The 21592-nt window shown below is 29.9% G+C and overlaps 1 protein-coding gene across 1 annotated transcript; it reads right to left on the bottom strand.

Annotated features, from left to right (window-relative positions):
* Positions 1-1015: 1015 nt before the first annotated feature.
* Tps1 (Trehalose-6-phosphate synthase 1) lies at positions 1016-20569 on the bottom strand. The gene is made up of 12 exons (XM_088277194.1): positions 20280-20569; positions 8046-8202; positions 6712-6981; positions 5805-5922; positions 5272-5719; positions 4516-4758; positions 4007-4201; positions 3704-3893; positions 3320-3457; positions 3005-3191; positions 2809-2915; positions 1016-1692 (listed from the first exon to the last, which is right to left on the bottom strand). Exons 1-12 carry the CDS (start codon positions 20384-20386, stop codon positions 1432-1434), a joined length of 2421 nt encoding a protein of 806 aa, XP_088133320.1. The 5' UTR covers positions 20387-20569; the 3' UTR covers positions 1016-1431.
* Between the last annotated feature and the right edge of the window lie 1023 nt (positions 20570-21592).

Raw genomic sequence — 21592 nt, 5'->3', positions numbered from 1 at the left:
GTTTTTTGTTAAATTTTATTTATTATTTAAATTGTTTAATTTTATTGTGTTATCGTACTAAAAATATTATGTTTTGTAAACAAAATAGCTGATTAGTATTGCATCCACTGCTCAATAAACAAGTATAATAATAATTACAATTATTTAGAATATTTTATATTATTATGAATTTCATAATTTGGTTAAATTTATTTTAATTTGAAATATTATGGAGCACTGTGAACAAAAATAATGGCTGCACTCCCCAATGTATTATGTGCAAGTAGAAAGTGTTAAAATTTTATATTAAACTTTACGAATATGTCCTTATTTTTTTGACAAAGCACCCAAAATTGGGAGATATATTCTTAGTACATGGTCATATCAAACCATAAGTAGGTATTGTTTGTATAGTTTTAATTAAAAAAAAAGATAAATATTTGTGTTTTTGTTATTTACACAATCATTTCAATTTTCTACTATTTCTGTGAGCCTAAGCGGCTCATTATTAGAAATAGGTATCAAGTTGTGCAGTAGGTTCGAACCGAGAAACTCTGAATTTACAGTCTGCGACACTAACTACAGGACCACAACCCGACAAAAGGAATAACCAGGTTTAGGATAATAAATTATAAAAATAATAAACGAAAATACTATAAGAGCATGGTTTTTTCATGCTGATTTTGTTTTGAAATAAAAAATCAAGAATATTAAATATGCATTTTTGATACAATTTATTATTAAAAAAATTGTAACAGGAAAATATTAATTTACTTAAAAGCTAAAAAACATCACAAGTTTTATTTATTCTATAATTAAATATAACTACCTATCTTGAGAATAAGTTTACTGTATACAGTACAAAGGAAACTTTACGAGGAATAAATAAAAAGTTTTTTTAGTAGGTAGAACAAATGACAAATTTTTATTAATTTGTTTAATTTTCACTCATAACTTAATTATTTTCAAAAAAGTGTTGCCACATATTAAAACTACTTATTTATTATTTATAAATACACACAATAAAAAAAACAAGTTTTAATTTTCTTTCTCTTTATTTGAAAAATGAAATGAAATCATTACATTAGTTCCAAATATAGAAAAGTTTAGTATTACACTTCATTATTCATATTTACAATTTTATTTATGCTCCACAACATTCCGACTTATATATTACAAAAAAATATGGCTGAATTATAAAATCTATGTCAATTATTAAAGTAAAACATCACAATTATTTACTGACAATAATATTATCTATTACAACCTATGCTTATACACAATTGATAAATAATAAAGAAATTGTCCTGTTTCAGTTTTAATCATTAATTTTTTTTTGTGGAACAGTCATAGAAATAAAAATATAAGAATATGCAATCAATTCAACTGATTGTGTCTAGTATACAAGAAATATTTAGTAACCAATAAAATTATTTAGAAAAAAGTGAGTTTTTAATTTGAACCAGCATCATCTGAGCTGCCACCGCTGAATCCATTCTTGATATCAAAAGACATATGCATTTTTACAACATCCCGTTTGCGAGTAGTTTTATATGTGAGAGAATTTGTTCTTGGCTTTCTTCGGCTGAAGTGTCGTTCCACCCACTTAAGCATAGTAAGAACAGAATCCGTTGATGGCAATCTTCTCTCTGCCGATGTCCTTATGATGTGTGATGATGCCACACGGAATGTAGCGGCCATCCCTTTCAACGACTTGAATAAAAAATGAAAACAATGTTTGTATAACTTTAAAACAATTGATTAGAAAAAATGATAGGTTTTTGCAACCCTTTTGAGCAATACATATTTCACCATGGACGGAAAGAAAGTTTAATTTTTCTTATATTAAGTCTTATTTAATATTACTCCGCTTATTTAATATTGCTTATTTAATATTGTCCGCCTCTGTAGTGTAATGGTCAGCACGCTCGGCTACCGTTCTGGAGGTCCCGGGTTCGATTCCCAGGGGGGTCAAATAAATATTAGTGATTTTTTCACTGTAATATTTATTCAATATTACCCTGGACTGGTACCTGAAGCGGAGGGCTGATCACCTTTCCTTCGTGTGTAAACGATCAAGATAACACTGTGTTCATGTGAAGCAGTGCCCTATGCACCATTGGGGTGCGAATAAGGGTTTACTACTACTACTAATATTACTCCGGACTGGTACCTAATGTGCAGGAGTGATCACCTTGCCTTTATGTAAGTAATGGTCAAGATATCACTGCATCAATACGACGCAGTGCCCTATGCACCATTGGGTGTGAATAAGGGTTAGAAGAAGTCATATCCACACCCAATAGTGCATAGGGGACTGCATCAGAATGACACAATTTCATCTTGATCAAAATAATATGAATGCAAGGGTATCAACCCTGAGCGTTAGGTACAAATCAAGACTAAAATGAGATAAATATTATAGTGGAAATTCTCATATATTTATTTGACATCCTTGGGAATCGAACCCGGGACCTACAGCATGGTAGCAAACATGATAATCATTTTAAAGGTAAAGGTTTTACCAAGTCAATATATGTAAAGAAGTTAGGTACAATCATAAGCTTAAATAATCCAATCTGATAGTGGACTTCATTGAAATTCCCAGTGATGAAAACCAACAAATTTTACTTTATTTCTGTGTATTTAGATTTTTCACTAGAAAATATGAATTATTTGTTTTGAAAATAGTACGATCAAATTTGTTAACATAGATACATGAATCGAGCTTTATTATTCTATCAGTTGTATTATTATTCTATCGAATGAAAGTATGTTTGATAAAATATCATTATTTTGAGTTATCCAAAATATTTTATTTATACATACTTGCATAGCATCTTCATCTGTTGCATCATCTCCCACGTATATAATTCTGATTCTTTCGCTCCAATCTACTCCAAAAGCAGTTCTTAAAATGTATATAGAGGCTCGGCCTGTTGACAAAGACAAACAATTAAATTGAATGAATAACAAAGAAAGGAAAAAAATGCACAAAATCACACAAATATTCTATAAAATATACCTTTGTTCCATTGTACAGGTGGTTTGGCTTCAATAGCACAATGTGCAGCTGCTGCTTTAAATCCTGCCTTTTGGATAATGTTCCTAGCCTGATCTGCAAGTGCACTTCTCAAATGTAATGGAGTTTCCCTGTAGTGGAATGTGAGTAAAGCTCCCTTGTTTTCAACCCAAGCACCATCTTTACACACCTGTAAATAGATAATGAAATTTTTATAGGCATATTTCTAACAGTTCATACAAATAAACATACTGTATATTAGATATATTTTATTATGTAGAAATACTATTTACATAATTAGTTTATGATTATACTAACTTGATCTTGGAGAGTTTTAAGAAGTTCACTGACTTTATCTTCAAATTCAACTGGCATGGGATGTACAAATTTGCTTCCATCAGGGTGCAATATTTCCAAACCGTGATTACCAGCGTAAGTGATTCCTTCTATTCCAACCTAAAACAGCAAATATTAATAAATTCAACATTTGTAAGTTCTTATTTATTGAAATGTATAGTTATTGGAATATAGTTTCTCTCAATCTATAAGGTATTATCAAAATTAAATTAATGATACCTCTGTTTTCTAAATTGGACTCACTAGTATGAGATATCATACATACTTATCAATTATGGACAGATTTAACTATTTAAAAATCTATTTACTTTGATACATTTTCATTGAAATTTCAACATAACTTACCATATTTCTGACATTGTCGACATTTCGGCCGGAAACAATGGCAATATATACATCGGATAAGTTGGAAAGCCGCTGAAGAATGTTTTTAGTTTCAAATGGTAATGTTGCCAAGTCAGGGTGAGGAGCGATAGGTGCCAAAGTGCCATCATAATCCAGTAGTAAAGCTAATTTATGTGTGTGCCCTATATATCTGCGAAGAAAACAATCTTATTTAGATTATTTTAGTACAATGAATGAAAAAATCACAACTGGTCACGCTGCTGTTAATTATTACTTAAAAAAAAAACAATACAAAAACCATACTTTGAAAGATAGTCATCAAAATCGTCAATTGTAACAGGTTGCATTGTTGTAGCTCCAATTTCATCTCGTTCCTCTTCCAAAGAATCCATTGCTTTAAGGAAACTTTTCATCCAATGGTTAACGTCATGAACTCTTTCTCTTCTTCTAAGATGGTTCATTCTAAGTGTTCGTTCATCTTCAGGCATTGTAAGGGCTCTAAAATGTTAAAAAAATAAATTTAAGTCATTTCAAGGACTTTCAACATGGAAGCCAAATGTGCTAACCACTGATCTATGGAGACAGACATATACTTGTTGATTGATTAAAATATTTTTGTTGTTGGTGTAATTAATATTCCTGTGGCACTGCCTAAGAGACATTACTTCTCAGATGCAACATGCGGTGTGTTGAGGGCAAAACTGTCATCAATAGCTCAATTAACACACAGAACTGTTATCTTCTGATTAAAGTTTTTAACTATACTACCCTTTTTGAATATTTAGATAAGTAATTGATGGTTAAATATGTACCTGTGAATAACTTCTGCAGCATCATCAATTTCATACGGGTTGCAGATAAGGGCTTCATGCATTGTTTCACCAGCTCCAGCGAAGGGTGACACAATTAACACACCGGGGGGAACGTTGATTTGACAGGCTACAAATTCTTTAGCGACTAAGTTCATACCGTCTCTAAGTGGGGTTACTAATGCAACTGCAGCATCTCTGTAAAAGGCTGCTAACTCATCTTGTCCAACACATCCATATATATACCTGTGAAAACCAGGGAAATATTTCAAATTAATATGACAATTTATGATGTCGAATAAATTAAATATTTTCACTTTGTTACTTTAAGTGCTATTTTCAAGAAATAAAAGTAAACGCTCTGACAACAGTTCTAATATTTAGGAAGAGGAGGATTTAAATTTATTTTCATGGAAGAAAAACATGGTGATTGTAATTGCCTCGAGGTACTTGTATACATATATATCTCACCAGTAATGCAAATGCGAAGATGATCCCGTGAATAGATCACATCGGACCATTCTACTCCTTTCTCACACAAAGTTATTTAGCTAGATTTTTTCAAACTGAATATAAGCCTTGTATACCACATGCAAAGCAAATAAAAACTGCAACTAAAGATGAACGAAAAACAGAAATGTATTTTAATGGGGAATGAAATAACAACAGAACAAAAAAAAACAGGAATTTAGTTTCAGCCTAATATTGCTGGAAAATAGCACTGGTACTTTATAGATATATTGAGATATATAATATTACCTTATTGGTGACCAACTGGGTGTTGTGAATCTCCCATTTATTCTACCAACAAGTTGATCCATTTCTTCTTTCAAATCTTGATACTCTTTCACATCTGTTCTAGAAGGGACAGATACTTGCAATAATGTGACGTCCCCTCTGTGTTCAGGATGCTTCTCAAGGAGCACTTCAAACGCTTTTAATCTATTGACTAATCCTTTGGTGTAGTCTAACCTGTCTACTCCCAGCACAAACTTCTGATTACTTGGCAGTAGTGGTTTGGCATTCTGCGCTAATTCTACAAATCTGTCAAACGGAACTCCTATGGGAAGAGGTCTGACTCGAACAGTCCTCCCACCCAACTCCACCAACAGATTCTTTCTGTCAACACGACATCCGAGATTTCGTTGGCAGCAATCTATGAAATTCAAACAGTAGTCTTGGATGTGGAATCCGACCATATCACATCCTGAAATTAGACAACCGAAGTTATTAGTTAATAATAATTAGAAATAAATGATTTGAAGAATGGTGATAACTTTTAGAAAGCTTACCTAGAATTCCTTGCAGAACTTCATCAGACCAAGGGAAAAGACGGAAGATATCCCAAGGAGGAAACGGTATGTGAAGGAAGAATCCTATTTTACAAGACATGTTATTGTCTTCAGCTGCCTAGAATTTCATATTTAAAATTATTTAGTTAGATATTTTCAATCTTTTGAATGAATGATGGAAAACTAACAAATAATAGTGTACATAATTTAATTCGCATGCAGAAATTCGCATGCGAAAATGTATATTGAAAAGTTTAAAGTTCATATATTGTGCTGTTTATATGTGTTTTGTCCTAATCTATGTGAAATGGTTGGAGTGTTTAGTTACTTTGCTGGAGGTCTCAAGTTTGATTCCCAGGGGAGTCGAAGTAAATATCTGTGATATTTCAGTTTAATACTTATTTAACCCTTAGCCCAATTTGCCCATACCACATACCGGTAAAAAAGGGCCTTTGCGGATTCGCCCATATTTGGTATGGGCACTCCAGCGAAGAAATACCTCAAACTGACTTTACCATAGTAACGGCGAAAGTAGTAGATTATAATGGAGTTATGGGCTAGAAGTACTAAATGGTAAACCTTTGTGTATCTAAGATAAGTTTTCAAAGTTGTCGAAAATTCTCTTGGCTTAAACATTTAATAAAAACATAACAAATCATAAAATCTGCCATGCTGAAAAATATTGCTATTTGATGCCTTACAAAAATGCATTATTTCATTATCAGAAATAAATTATTCCTGCCCTTTTTCCAAATAAAATTCAAAGGGTTAAAACCAACCTGTGTTATACCTGGTACCTGAAGCACAGAACTAATCACCTTGCCTTCATGTAATTATACATTAGGTACATACAAGGGCTGTTGTTAATAATAGTTTATTTTATAATACAATAAAGAAAATGTTATACCTGTCTTATCCAGTTGGCAGCTAGCATAAGATGGTAATCGTGAATCCACACGATGGGTGTTGGTTCGTTTTTCTTTTCGGTTACGAGCATATTCAGTGCTTTAAAAGTTTTGGCAGCGAATGCTTGATTGACTTTAACATAAGCTTTCCAATTATCTGCTATAAACGTGGCTCTGTCGGGCATGGAGTGAAATAGTGGCCAGAATGTACCATTACAACAACCATTATAGTACATATCAAAAAGTTTTCGATCTGCACTAACTACGACGACCTGAAAATCAGAAAAAAATATATATAAACTTTTATAAAACATTATCAAAATATTCATGTTTAAAATCCATTTGTAAACTTAACACATTGTTGGCAGGTGGCTTTTTCATCAACCCCGACCCCATTAGAGTCGTATGCTTATCACAAGTAATCTAATCAAAAGTAACCTCAAACCCTATTCTGATCTGTACAATGTTTTTTTTTCATCTCGCACTCTACCAAAAGTAAGCAAATAGAACGCCTATAAGCGTCTCCCGCTCTCTACCAACAGCATGTAAAAGACGCTTTTAAGCGTTTCCCACAAACAATGTGTTAAGTAATTCATAGATACTAAAAAAATCTATTCCTAGAACAACTTGTCACTGAGATGGAAGTTAACAATAATTCTAAGCCTTAAATATCATGCATACAAAATTATACAGTAAATCAACAGAAAAGAAAACTTAAAACTATTCAATTTTCGAATCAACTTTCAAATCCCTTAAATCCATGGCTACAAATAGTGATAATTAAAGGAGGAATTCACTTGATTTTAAATTCATTTAAATTAATTTATTTCACAAAAAGTTAGTAATGGGTCACGTGGTAATTCCTGTCTAAATATATAGACATACACATACATACATGGCATATGCAGGGCTTTTGTGCCATGTAACATGGTGGAACAGCATTCTTTTTTTTAATTTTCAAAATCAATTATACAAAACAATGTTTGTGCTTACATAATTACAATCTGTATTTATAAAATTCGACAAAATGATAAAATATGGTATTGTAACGAATATTTAACTGATATTTTAATATATTTTTATTTTGGTAAAAAGCTTGACATGAAGTGAGTTCCGGGACTTTTTTTGTTTAAAAAAAAAGCCCGGGGTATATGTATAAAGATGTAAGGATTTGTGTAATTTCTTTAAGAAAAATAAAACATCACAAGAATACTAAGTAAGTTATAATATGGATAACAATGTCAGGAATTTAATTCAAGCTCCTTTGTAATTATTTAAAAATACAAAACATATATGATAACCGCAAATGGCTACAGGTTTAATATTATTTCCATACCTTGTTAGACTTCAGCCCGGCTGTTGGTGTCTGATCATTAGGGTCAGACTCGGGGATTTCTTCATCCGGGTCATCCAAATGGATTCCTGGCCATCCAACCCATATTCCCTTTCCGCTTATCACCACTGGAGCTACTGCTGTTACCAGTCCTCCAGCACTGAAAAAGATATTAATAAAACTAAGAAATAAAATATTTGCAATCTTCGCTTTCAACAATTTGTGATGATCTGAAAGCTATTAGGAAAAATAAAATAAAAGTATGACTTTATGTGATTCCTTACAGACTGAGTAAATATTTGATTTTACGGTGATGAATGTGTATAATTGAATTGTTAATTAAGTTACTAATTACTATTATTAGTTTAGTTATTAGAATGGTGATATAAGAAAAGAATGCAAGCCTGAGATAAGCATTATTGATAAAATAAAGAAAGGTGTGTTGAGATGGTTTGGGCGTGTGAATGGAATCAGTAAAGAAAGAAAAGTGAAACAAGTTTATGAGGCGACTGTAATTGGTAATACAAGTAGAGAAATACCGAGGAAAACTTGGCATTGTAAAGAATTTCAAATACTTGAAAATGGGCAAGTAAGAAGTCAAAATAACCGGTGGGTATATATGAGGAGATGCATGAATTTGATAGGGCCAAGATTGTTTGTAAAGACAGATTGGTGTGGCGTTTTATTCTCTCTACCTACCCCTACGGAGAAGTGGCATGATGGTTAGTTAGTAACTTATAAGTGCTTATAAGACGATGAAATGAAGGTCAATGAATGCTCAGTCCCGAGTTTCAAATACCAGTCCGGGGTCATAAATAAATTTATTTTATTTATTTACAGTTCACAAACAATGAAAAACATGTTACAATAAACGAAATACAGTGCAATACAAATAGTTTTTATGTTTTTCATCAATTAGATGGGAACACAACAAGCTTACAGAAACAATAAAGGTGCAGGTAAACACATATATAAAGAATAGTAATTTGGTTGTAAAAAAAAGGGTAATAACAATTAAAGGTAATGAAGTAAGAAAAATAAAAATAAAAATTAGAAGTAAAAATTAAAAGTGAAATTAAAGTACACTACATAAGGTACAAAATTCAAGACTCCACCAGATTGGTGAAACCAATTTGAAATTGATTTCATCAATCCGGTAATAGTCCTCTTGTGTTTCTCCGTGCCATCATTAAATATGTCGATGGTCACATTATCAGTATTTTCTAAATTATTATACAATCTTAGCATCCTAGAAATGGAGTTAAAGTGTGCCATATTATTGTTATATACTGGGAGAGAAAATGTGTTGTGCCTCCTTAACCGCCGAGAGGGAACATTCATTGCTATCTTCTCGACACAAAATGCTGAATCAATGTTACCATGGGTTATATTATAAAGATAGATTTGTAGATAGGTTATATTATAAAGTCTGCAATTTGTCTCCTGATTTCCAATTTGTCAATATTGAAATATTCTAGGCGCTCCTCATAACATAACAGAGTTCGGCCTAGGTGACATTTAAATGTCATGCGCATACGAAGAAATTTCTGCTGCACAGACTCAATCATATTTACATAAGTCAGATAATGAGGTGACCAGACAACACATCCAAATTCTAAGTTACTACGAACCAATGAATAATATAAAGAGATTAGTGATGCTGGATTTTTAAAAGGTTTAGCTATTCTAAATATAAAGCCCAGCATTTTTAATGATTTTTCTTTGACTTTATTGAAATGCTTGGAGAATGTGAAGTGCGAGTGTAGAGTAATTCCAAGATCTAGAATTGTGTTAACAGAGTTAAGATCAACATTATTAATGGAATATATAAAGTTTTTTTGGATTCTATTTCTTGTAAACGTAAATGTAAGATTAATAAATTATTTATATTTATTTTTATGCCCGTGGGAATCAAATCTGGATCTCCAGCTTGGTAGTCAAATGCGTTATCCATCACATCATGGAGGTGTATAAATTAATTAGAAAAGCACTTACAAATAATTATTTTTAATGAAAGCCATAAAGACAAATTTATCTTATTCAAGTGACACATATAGAAAATATATATGTATTGGATATTTTTACTGTTTGTTTACTGATAAGCAAAGTTAACGATTGATTAATGTTCACATGCAATGCAGAATATACGTACAACCATAAACTTTGCAGTCAAGGATTCAGGAAGTATGTGATACATACTTAACACGTGTGTACGGTATACAAGTTATAAGTAATTTTGTATGCGCAATATAGTAAGAATATGCTCGAAGGCCAAGTACAGACCTGAGATCTGAATGCAATTTATATTGTGCTTTCTAGATAATATATATATTTTGTAGATTTCTTCTCTTTTCTCTCTTAATATACAACAGTATTTATAACATATCGCTCACTCCTTTCAAGAACGTCATAAATCAAAAATCGTCAATTTTCAGTTGTGCATGTTTTCAGAATGCCCAGAAAATGTACTATATCCCAGCAAAAGCAGCATATTTTTAACTTAATATTTACCCGCTACAGGGCAGAGTGTTGTTTTTGCATTTTGAAGAAAAGGTATTGTTTAGTCATTTTTATTAAATATACTAAATATTTTTCAAATGGAGAAAAAACCTTCAGGTTTTACCTAAAAAGATCTGTTGCACGGTAAAAAGTTCAATAAGCGGCTTGATATTTATTTTTAATACATTGTATTATATTTTTAAACTTTAAAAATGTTCTCCTGAAAAATCAAGTTTTTTGATTTATGACGTTCTTGAAAGGAGTGAGCGATATATGTTATGTGGAATTATTCAATTGGCTTTAATCATTATCAATCTACAAGCTATACAGTTCCAAAACAAAATAAAATAAATTAAACAATGCAGTGTTACAATATTGTTTTGGTAACCACATATCATTTACACATGAAGGAAAGGTGATCAGCCCTCCGCTTCAGCTACCAGTCCAGGGTAGTATTGAATAAATATTGCAGTGAAAAAATCATTTATATTTATTCTACCCCCCTTGGTTATCGAACCCAGGACCTCCAGAACGGTAGCCGAGCGTGCTGACCATTACACTACGGAGGCGGACGAATAGGCTTTTTTTCACTGTAATATTTATTCAATACTACCCTGGACTGGTACCTGAAGCGGAGGGCTGATTACCTTTCCTTCATGTGTAAACAATCAAGATAACACTGCGTTTATATGAAGCAGTGCCCTATGCACCATTGGGGTGCAGATAAGGGTTTTATTATTAACCATATATACGTTCATTCTACACGACCTCTGTTTTAGAAGCTTGTCTGTATAGATATGTTGCAAGACAGGACCCCTAAAATTTTGGGATGGAGACATTGGGAGAATAATAGAGGAGTCGGAAGACCTGAAAAAGATGGGCTGACAAAATAGCCGTTATGGGGGGTAGAAACTAAGGGCAATATATTTTGAATATAAATTGTGTCGATAATCCTGCAGTGGAGGACAGAAGGCTAAAGAAGAAGAAGTCTGTAAGAGAGAAAGATGGTAAGGGGAGTGTGAAAGTATGTCACAGGACCCAGCCCAATTGAAAATTAATATTTCTTGAATTTAATTTGCAATAAGCCGGAATAGAACCTGAGATATCAATTTTGCAATCTGGTATCTAACCACATGCATTGTATTACCATTATGAATATGGTATAATGTATGATCTGATCTAATCTTAAAAAAATGACCTCTGATCATTTCATTTAGTTTATAATCAGTACAATGCTACTTCAATACATGCAGTGCCCTATGCAAATATATCGTATTGAATGCTTATCTCTTTAAAATTGAATCAGTTTTATGTTTGGGTACCTTGGTAGTTAATATAATGTAATAATGTCTCACTTTCTTTTATGTTATTGGTAATCACAATGCATAAATTTATATGTAGAACCTGGATAGCATTTTCTTTAAATATGTTTATTTTATATAGATTCAATATTTTTTTCTATTTTACTTAAATAACAATATAATTTAAAAAACATATTTACGGGCGTAACCTGGAAATACAATAGTTTTTTTACAACATTTTGAGTGTGTCCAAATACTTGTTCACAAATCTGGATTATCTCCAATTATAGGATTTAATTTTCATATTATTTTTTGACATCTCATCAAAGATGAAGTAATAACCGGTTTAGGAATAGTGGCCAACGCGACATTTCTGAACTTGCGCAAGGCTTGTTTAATTTAGAAGGCACTGATTTTGTATACAACAATCAATAAGCAGTAGGTAGGTACGGAGTGGTTTCTCCAAGAAGCAGTTTATTATTCACACATGCGAACTAAACATCTTGACATTGTAAACAGTGGTTACTCTACTGTAATGTGTATGTTTGTAAACAAGTCTGTTGACATCTGACGAGGACGTTAGTGATGGAAATATTTCACGCATAGTGACAATCGACATCTTATGAATATATCCGTAAATTAGTATTTTAATCTAGTAAATGCAATAAAAGTATAGGAATCCACTATTATAGACAAGGTTAATAATACAGCCAATGAAAATATGTTAATATTATAAATATACATAAATAGTTTACAAATATTTTTTAATTTTTATTTTAGTAGGTATTCTGATTTTTTCAATTTATTTTTGAAAGTCCCGCAATACCTATTACACTCTGTGCTTACGTAAAAATGCTAAGTCATTAAGATAAGTTTATTAATTTTGTTTGAATATAAATTGTGTCGATAATTTGGGTGAATAACAGAAAAAAATCCTGATAACCAGAACATAAAAAAACAGGGTTAGTGATTTATTAAAAAAAACATTATTTTGATTAAAAACGTGTCAGTTATTATTTTTAAATAATATTGACGTTGTCTGTATATTTTTAGTTCTTTTCTCAATAAAAACCGTTGATAGAGACATAAGAAGAAATGTATTACCATTTTGATTTAAACAATTTTTAAATTGAAATTTACATATTTTTTTTACGTCTCAACATAGATGAAAAAGAATAATGAAGTCTGGGCATTTACGGGGCTTACGACCTTGCGCAAGGACAATGTTTATAAATCATGTACCGTTAATATACTGAGTATAATGACTATGCCTTTTGAGATTTATGTTTTTTACATTGATATAAAAAGGAAATGTGGGAGTCTACGGGTTCACACGGATTACTACCTGGCATTGGCTGGCTAAAGTGATCACTTTATGCATTGTGATTTTCAGAATTCTGGCCATAACTAAACACAAGATAACTACGTATAACATTCTACATATATATATATATATATATATATATATATATATATATATATATATATATATATATATAAATATATATATATGTATATATATATATATATATATATATATATATATATATATATATATATATATATATATATATATATATATATATATATATATATATATGTATATATATATATATATATATATATATGTATATATATATATATATATTTATGTATATATATATATATATATATATATATATATATATATATATATATATATATATATATATGTATATATATATACATATATATATATATATATATATATATATATATATATATACATATATACATATATATATATATATATATATATATATATTGCCTCAATTCTTGGATGTTGTATATGAAGAGTAATTTAACAACAAATTCATAATGACTTGTTCTCTATCCCTCATTATATGATAGGGCAATTAAGTTTCACACGAAACTAAATTGAAATTTATTTACTAATCCTTGGTATTAAAAATTGAATTTACAAAAAAAGTCCTAAACAAAATGTTCAAGGAATACGAAAAAATACTGTAAAAGTAAAATCAACATCGTATTATAGTAAAAATGTTATTTTAATTATTTTAGAAATTAAGATGATACCAAAATTAAATAAACTTCATTATATTTTTAAAAAATGCTCTAATGCTTTATATAAATTCTTAATATTTATATTACGTTATCTACTATTCCTAAATAAGGAAATAAGGAAGTCGTTTTTATTCATCATGGTTGATTAAAAGACGATTATTTTACGCTTTGAGAATAATTATTATGGAAGCTGTCAATAAAACTAAACACGGAAACTGTATATTGTGAGTGACAAATAACAATGAAGTCAACATTTTGAGTGTGTCCAAATACTTGTTCACAAAATCTGGATTATCTCCAATTACAGGATTAATCAAAAAATAATAACAATGAAGTCAATTAATGTTGACATGACAGCTTGTTCAAATTTATAAAAAAGATGCGAATCTTGTTTTTGAATTTGTTCATTAAATTCTGTTATATTGTAACAGATTGTTTAGGTTCAAAACTTTTTTTCTGAGCTTATAACCGCAATTCAGAAATTATATTTTTAAGGCAATTCATTTCAAACCCTTTTGGCGTGGTCAGTTTTCGCAGTATTTTTTAGATGTATGGATAAAACTAAACAAAATAATGGTTTTGTAAGTACAAGTAAAATGTTTATATATACTCGTTAATAATAATTTACGTAAACAATTACACACTGAATGCATTTACTTTTCCATAAAATAATACTACAAACAATTGAGATTAAGTTTATCTAAATCATAGGTTCCCAAAGTGGTCAATTTCGCCCACTTGTGGGCTATGAAGGAATCTTGGTGGGCAATAATGGCTTTGGGCGAATTCGGTGGGCGATGTGAGGAGTCAAATGGGTTATAACAAATTGTTGAAAAAATAATATCTTTTGAGCATTATATATTTTGTTTAAAACAAATATTTTTTGTATGAAATAAAACGCGTTTAAAGGTATATTACAAGCCTCACCCTTTTTCAGGCATGGGTACCTATTTAGATAAGTAATCCACAGTCTCAAAATATTATTTTTCAAGATATACATATCTTTTTTTATAAAATTGTTTTTATTTTTTATTTTATTTTTTCAAATAAATATAAACAATCACTTCAAAATTATTTCATTTACCATACTTTCAATGTGAAATTATAATAAATAAATAAATATGTACGTTAAATGAATATATTGGGGAAGTAAAAAAACGCTTAAACGAAATAGGAAAGTTTTCCAAAAGGGGTGCGATGAAAAATATAGACGTTTAAAAATGGGCGTCGAATCAAAAAGTTTGGGAATCTTTGATCTTAATAATTATTTAGTTTAAATACTATTATATGTATTTGAATTAAAATCACGTTGTGTACATTACCTTAAAATTGTACGTAATTATGATTTGATTTTATTTATCATACATGTACACTAAACCTTATAGACAGATAATTTTATTAGCTAATAATATACTTATTAAATGAATCTCGATTTATTAAATATTTGTTCAAGTCGTTAAAATATTAGTCGAAGATATTTGTTCCTTATGTTGACAATTCCATACGTTATCATCGCAGTAATATAATATAATGTAGGTGTATGACCCCTGAAGGACAATATGTGAGTATTTTGTTTTTAATAATAATAAAAACTCATGTGTGTTACCGAATAAATTCTGGTTTGGTAAGTAAGATAAAAATGGAGACCATGAAAAGACGACTTGCGAGATTCAGCAATAATAATTAAATAAAAATTTTAAGTTAATTTATAAGGAAGGTGTACATTTTCATATTTATCCTGTGTATTTTTATAATCTCATTTAAGCGTATTTTATGGGTTAAGGGTCAGAATGTTATACTTTAGGTATACTTGGTAATTTAGTTATACTTAAAATAATATAAAAAATGTGGTTAACGCTTTATATTGACTAATGACAGTATTTACCAGTCAATTTAAAGTATTTATTCAATCACACATTTCTCGAAAATGGTCACTTTGCAATTAAATATGAAAAAAACTGATTTCACTATTTTTATTTATTTTCTCACCCTCATATGCACCAAATGGTGCATAGGGCACTGCGTTATATCGACGTTAATTAAATGAAACCAAGGTGATCGATCAGTCTTGCGCTTCAGGTAAAAAGGCTCGTTTAAGGTGATATTCAATACATGTTAGAGTAAAAAATGTATTTTATTTATTTATAATCTATTTCAGATTGTAAGAGTGTCATTACAGATACTTTATTTTATTTTACTATAAATTAATCTCCATGGAATTCTATGAAGTAAATTCCATTTTTTGAGTCAAAAGTCAGATTGTGGTTCCACAGTTTAGTGTCGTGCCTCCGAATGAAAATTTGTAGGTTCAGGCTCACTGTAACACAACTATTCTTTTTTATTTATGTTTTAATTTATTAATTTTCTTATAACCGGCCATGGATCTTCATCGAAAGACATCTTGATGAAGACCAAAAAAATCAAGGATGCTACAGAAATGATTCGAAGGCATGATCTTGGTAACGTTGTATATGACTTAAGGACTAACAACCTGAGAACGAGGAGAGCTAACCTTAATAGTTTACAAAGACGATAAGTTGAGATGGAGCAAGGAAGAAGAGGGAGGCCTGTTAAAATAATATTTCATTTATGTATTTGTGTATAAAATAAGAACAAAAATATAAAGTGCCTAGTAACCATTGATGCTTTTGAATTTCAGATTCTAGATATCCTTATTGCTTTCGTGAATTTTTTCGTTGTTTTTTTCGAATATAAATAATTATAACTTTTTTTTATGAACATAATAATTTGTTTTATCTTTATGGTTTTTGATTAACAAAATGTTATTTAATTTTAATCTGGTACCTAGATCTCACTAAGCCACGAGGCTATAAGTCAATAAACATGATTTGTAAAATAAAGGATGTAAATATAAATTCTATTTCAAGAAATCGATCACAATTATTTTTATAACTTTGATCCGTTTTAAAATGTTAACGTAATTCTCGATTGATTGAATAATAACAGTAAATTTATGTTAACACATTCATTAGTGTCATTTAGTAAAATGAAATAGACTTTTTATATCCCATATTGTCTTATCTTTATATTCATGAATAAATAAATTATTGCTTGTTATATATACTAAACTAAACTATATTTTTGAATCGTCAGTTTATTCGTGTCAAAATCTTAATCGTAATAAAATTAAAACTATTTTACTGTCTAATTATTTTATTTAGAAACAGCAAGAATACAATAATAATTGGTCCAAAAATTAACCAAAATAGTGTGTTTCTGTGTTGTACATGATTTTTTATTTATTTATAAAAAAATATTTTTTGTTTTTATTATTACCATAAATAATGAAATTTACATTAATTTACATCAGTCTAATTAATAAAAATAGGTATCAAATTGTAGAAGAGTGAATTCAACCTCAGAAAATTTGACTCAGTGACACACAACAACGGACCACAACCCGTTATTTATTTTTTCGTAGAGTAAACCCATTATCAATATTCTATAAATAAATTTACGATATTTTTTTTTATAATCATCAAAAGAAGTAGATATTTTACAATATTTATGAAGAAAAAAAAAACAATTAGGATTCGAATGACATTGTCTTGTTTAATTTAGGTGACGTCAGAAAATCGTCAGAGCGCCTTTGTTGACGGAAGTAAATAGAAACGTTTGTCTAAAGAAAAGCGTCGTAATAATTCTTTGACATCTAATCGTATAAAAAAATAATATAAATAAGCAAGATGCTGTTTAGTCAGCTTTAAAATGTATTGTCAATATTATATATGACCCCTACACACGCAAACAAAAACACGTTCAAGAGAACTCGAAAATATTGTTTTTTCATCCAATTATTACGTTTTTACATTACATGGATAAAAATATTTTTTGGTTTTGTAATTCTGTACGTGTGCAAATATTCTGAATAATTCACATGTACAAAACGAACAACCGAAAAATTGTTATCAATAATTTAAACTTAGATTATTTGGTCTGTCCAAATATTTTCATGACCATATAAAACATAAACGGAAATGTTAGATAAATTAAAAAAAATACACGTGCTCGAATTCATATTTATGTCATTTAGTACTTGCCTTCTAAAGCGACTTTTTTACACCTCATTTAAAGAAGTTAGTTGCCAACAATGATTTTGTATCTGAAATTTTGATGACTGATTTGGACTAAGTTAATCGTTCTTATTCAAAGTATATATAGTGAAAGGCTTGTATCACGTCAAGTTTTGATGTTACAGTCATATTATTGTTTGTATGGACACCATACGTTGAAACCGTAATAGTGGTTGGTATCTAGACATGTTTTAGTCTAAGGTCTAAGTGATTAAAAAAGTATTGATAATTATGGAGTAATAGTGGAAATATATTAACTTATTAATATTGAATACGATAGCATAATATGTATATATATATATATATATATATATATATATATATATATATATATATATATATATATATATATATATATATATATATATATATATATATATATATATATATATATATATATATATATATATATATATATATATATATATATATATATATATATATATATATATATATATATATATATATATGTATATGTATACATATATATATATATATATATATATACAATATATATGTTTGTATACATATATATATATATATATATATATATATATATATATATATATATATATATATATATATATATATATATATATATATATATATATACACATATATATATATATATATATATATATATATATATATATATATATATATATATATATATATATATATATATATATATATATGCATAAATAATAAGATAAACTTTAGTCAATATCAGAATTATAAATATCCATAACTAAAAAATCTAAAGTGCTACATTTTTTTGCTTTCGATTTTGAATTCAGCTATGCGAAATGCAAAGAGATCAGGTATTCTCAAGCTAGTTACAAAATAAAAGTTGTAAAGTGTTGGCCAGTGTAATAGGTTTGAGTAAATATGTTTTTCAATGAATTATCGGTACATTTTATTAATTGTGTGTAAGTAAACATAAAGTTTAGGAAATTGTTTAAGTGAATATAAATTGAAATGGTTTATTTGAGTTCTTCGGGGCGTATTTTAAAAACGTTAAATAAATATTTTTGTATCCTTTGAGAATTCGTTATTTATTCTACTTATCGCAGTTTTCTCTGCGTCAATTGCGTCATACTATTTATTCACAATATAGTCGTTATAATACTATGTCGATAAACTTTCCGTGAACCTTAAAACATTTAAAATATTATTGTTTTAATTTATAATGAGATATATTTTATATTTCACTACATGTATATATGGCTGTACGAATAAATATTTGTGTTTAAAAAAATATATTTTAGATTCTTTCTATCAATTAAGAAAATCTATTCATACCAATGGTGTTTTGGAATGAACGAAAATACAAAAAAGATAAATAAAACTTTGATTGATTAAAACGTTAGTAGAAGTTCTACATTATTGTTTCAATCCGTAATTTATTCACTAAATTTTACAGCATTTTTTAAATGAAACAGTAGGCTTAATATTAATTTCTAAATAAAGGATTTTTTTGTTCATAAATTATGAACTCTTTGTAACGAGCCTTTAAAGACATTACAATATTTAATAAGTTAGACAAGTATTATATTTTATTATTATTATTTTTATTATTATTATTGTATTTAAAAAAAATGTTTGGATTGTTTATCAAATTGACATGTATTCTGGAAAACATATATGTATTTAAATTATATTCAATACGATGAAAAATATCAATATCAGTCGAACGACCGAGTTTTGACAGCTTATATTTATTTTTAAAATTGGTTATTTATAGGTTCGATTGTAGCATCCCATGTTTTGAAGTTAGCTTGTCATATTATGGTTTTAATGAACATTTATTTATACGTTCACTATAATACTAGGAATTGATCAACTATGAGTTTTATGTGAAAATCCTGAACCAAATCAATTGTTTATTAGAAGAAATACAAGAATGTTGAATTTCTCATTAAAGAGTTTAATAGTGCTTTTTATGATAACGATAAAAGTTTTATTTATTTACTTAATTTTTTTGTTTATTTAAGTTACCTACGATCCAATAATTATTCTGAAACATCTTTAATATGTCAACACACATAGGTACTACTAAATAATTACGAATGAGGTCATGAAGTTCGCCATTGAGCTGAAGGGCATTAGAAATTTGAGTTGAATTAGTATTAGGTATGGCACCCATCAACATTAGGTAATAAGGTACGGTGAGTTTCCTACGGAGGGCTTATATCAGTTTATTTTATTTCCTCTTATAAAATGTTGAATTGTGTATGGGATAGAAAGAAAAGAAGGAATGCGAAGGTCCCGTTATTTACCTGGCTTTCCTCTCCAGGCGGCCTTCCTCGTTCCGGGAGAGCACGAAAGGGAGGCGGTTGGACACCACTATCATGCTGCCCTTGCACACGCTCTTGAGTTCACCCATGGCGGCAGTCTGCGCTCCTGGCACTACTGCGAACACTAGTATCCGCGACCCACCTCAACCGACTCGCGAACTGAACCGTAACCGCGGAAACCTCGCTGCACACTGTCGGCGATCGACGTGTTCCAAGTTCAAGATTGGCGCGTTCCGGAGCGATAACGTTCGGCCGGGGAGCTGGTAGGCACTGACGAGCGAAGGGCGAGGGGATGGCTTATATGGCGGCGCGACCGCTGACGCTGGATCCTCTCCGTCTGGTCGCTTCGGCTGCACTGAGGTGTCAAAGTTCGGCAGCGGCTATGACCCAGGCGGCCGATAGGGTTATCTCTCGCTGGAGAAAAACAAACGAGAAAATTCCCGCGCGCTGGACCCCGGCGGCGATAAGGGGATCCGTCCGCTTCTAGAAGCCTTATCGGGCCGGAATTACGAAGATCCTCGTTCGCCGTCTCGGCTCCGGTCCGTAGGGGGGCGGCCGCCGACTCTCGTCTTGTCTCGTTTCTCGATTGTCGGTCTGGAGGCGGTGTCCCTCGTCAGACACTTACAATTCAACGATCGCAAGTACTACGCTATCAAAAATTATATATCCAATTTATAATTGACTCTATTTATCTCCAAACGCAATGGTAGTCAAGGTGCATCGTCAATCATACGTTTTTATACTTCCAAATATTGATTGAACTCTAAATGAAGAGGATCAACTATTTTATTAACGAATTAATGCTTTAGGAAGCTGAGGAAATATGATGTAGATATTAAAATAAGCGTGCAGCACGATACTCCAAAATTTCTCACTAACTCAATGTTTATAGTCTTTTAACAAAATTTTAGTAGTATAATGCACTGTTTTAGTTATTTTCACGATTTTTAAAATATAGTCGTTCGTTTTTATTTTACAAGTTGTCTAATTTTTGTGAAAAAGAACATTTTTTCAGGAATACAAATTCTTCGCGACCGTAACACAATTTCACAAAAAATATGCATTGTAATACCTATGTAGGTATTACAGAACAAATGTTTTACTTCGGAGATAACTGGGATCACTTCTTGCCCGAATATTCGAAAAAAACTTAAGAATTGAAACTAAGTAAGTATGTCAAATTAAAAATAGCACTATTATTGTTGCTATCGACTTTTTTCGAGAATGTTCGAATTACTTCTGTTTACCGAATTCACTACATTATCATATCATATCAAATAAATAGGATTACATAC

The sequence above is a fragment of the Brachycentrus maculatus genome, unplaced genomic scaffold, assembly GCF_059751285.1.
Source record: "Brachycentrus maculatus isolate JH-2025_06_01 unplaced genomic scaffold, ASM5975128v1 h1tg000039l, whole genome shotgun sequence".
Classification (NCBI taxonomy): Eukaryota; Metazoa; Arthropoda; class Insecta; order Trichoptera; family Brachycentridae; genus Brachycentrus; species Brachycentrus maculatus.
Note: the sequence above shows the minus strand (reverse complement) of the source record. Positions and strands in the feature narration are given on the sequence as shown.

What these genes read in the sequence shown, in the direction of transcription:
- Tps1 (XM_088277194.1), bottom strand. Translation starts at nt 20,386, where the DNA reads ATGGGTGAACTCAAGAGCGTGTGCAAGGGCAGCATGATAGTGGTGTCC. An exon ending in GCTGCAGAAGTTATTCACAG is followed by an intron (nt 4,202 to 4,515) that starts GTACATATTTAA and finishes TTAACATTTTAG; the next exon opens with AGCCCTTACAATGCCTGAAG. An exon ending in TTTGATGACTATCTTTCAAA is followed by an intron (nt 3,894 to 4,006) that starts GTATGGTTTTTG and finishes TTTTCTTCGCAG; the next exon opens with ATATATAGGGCACACACATA.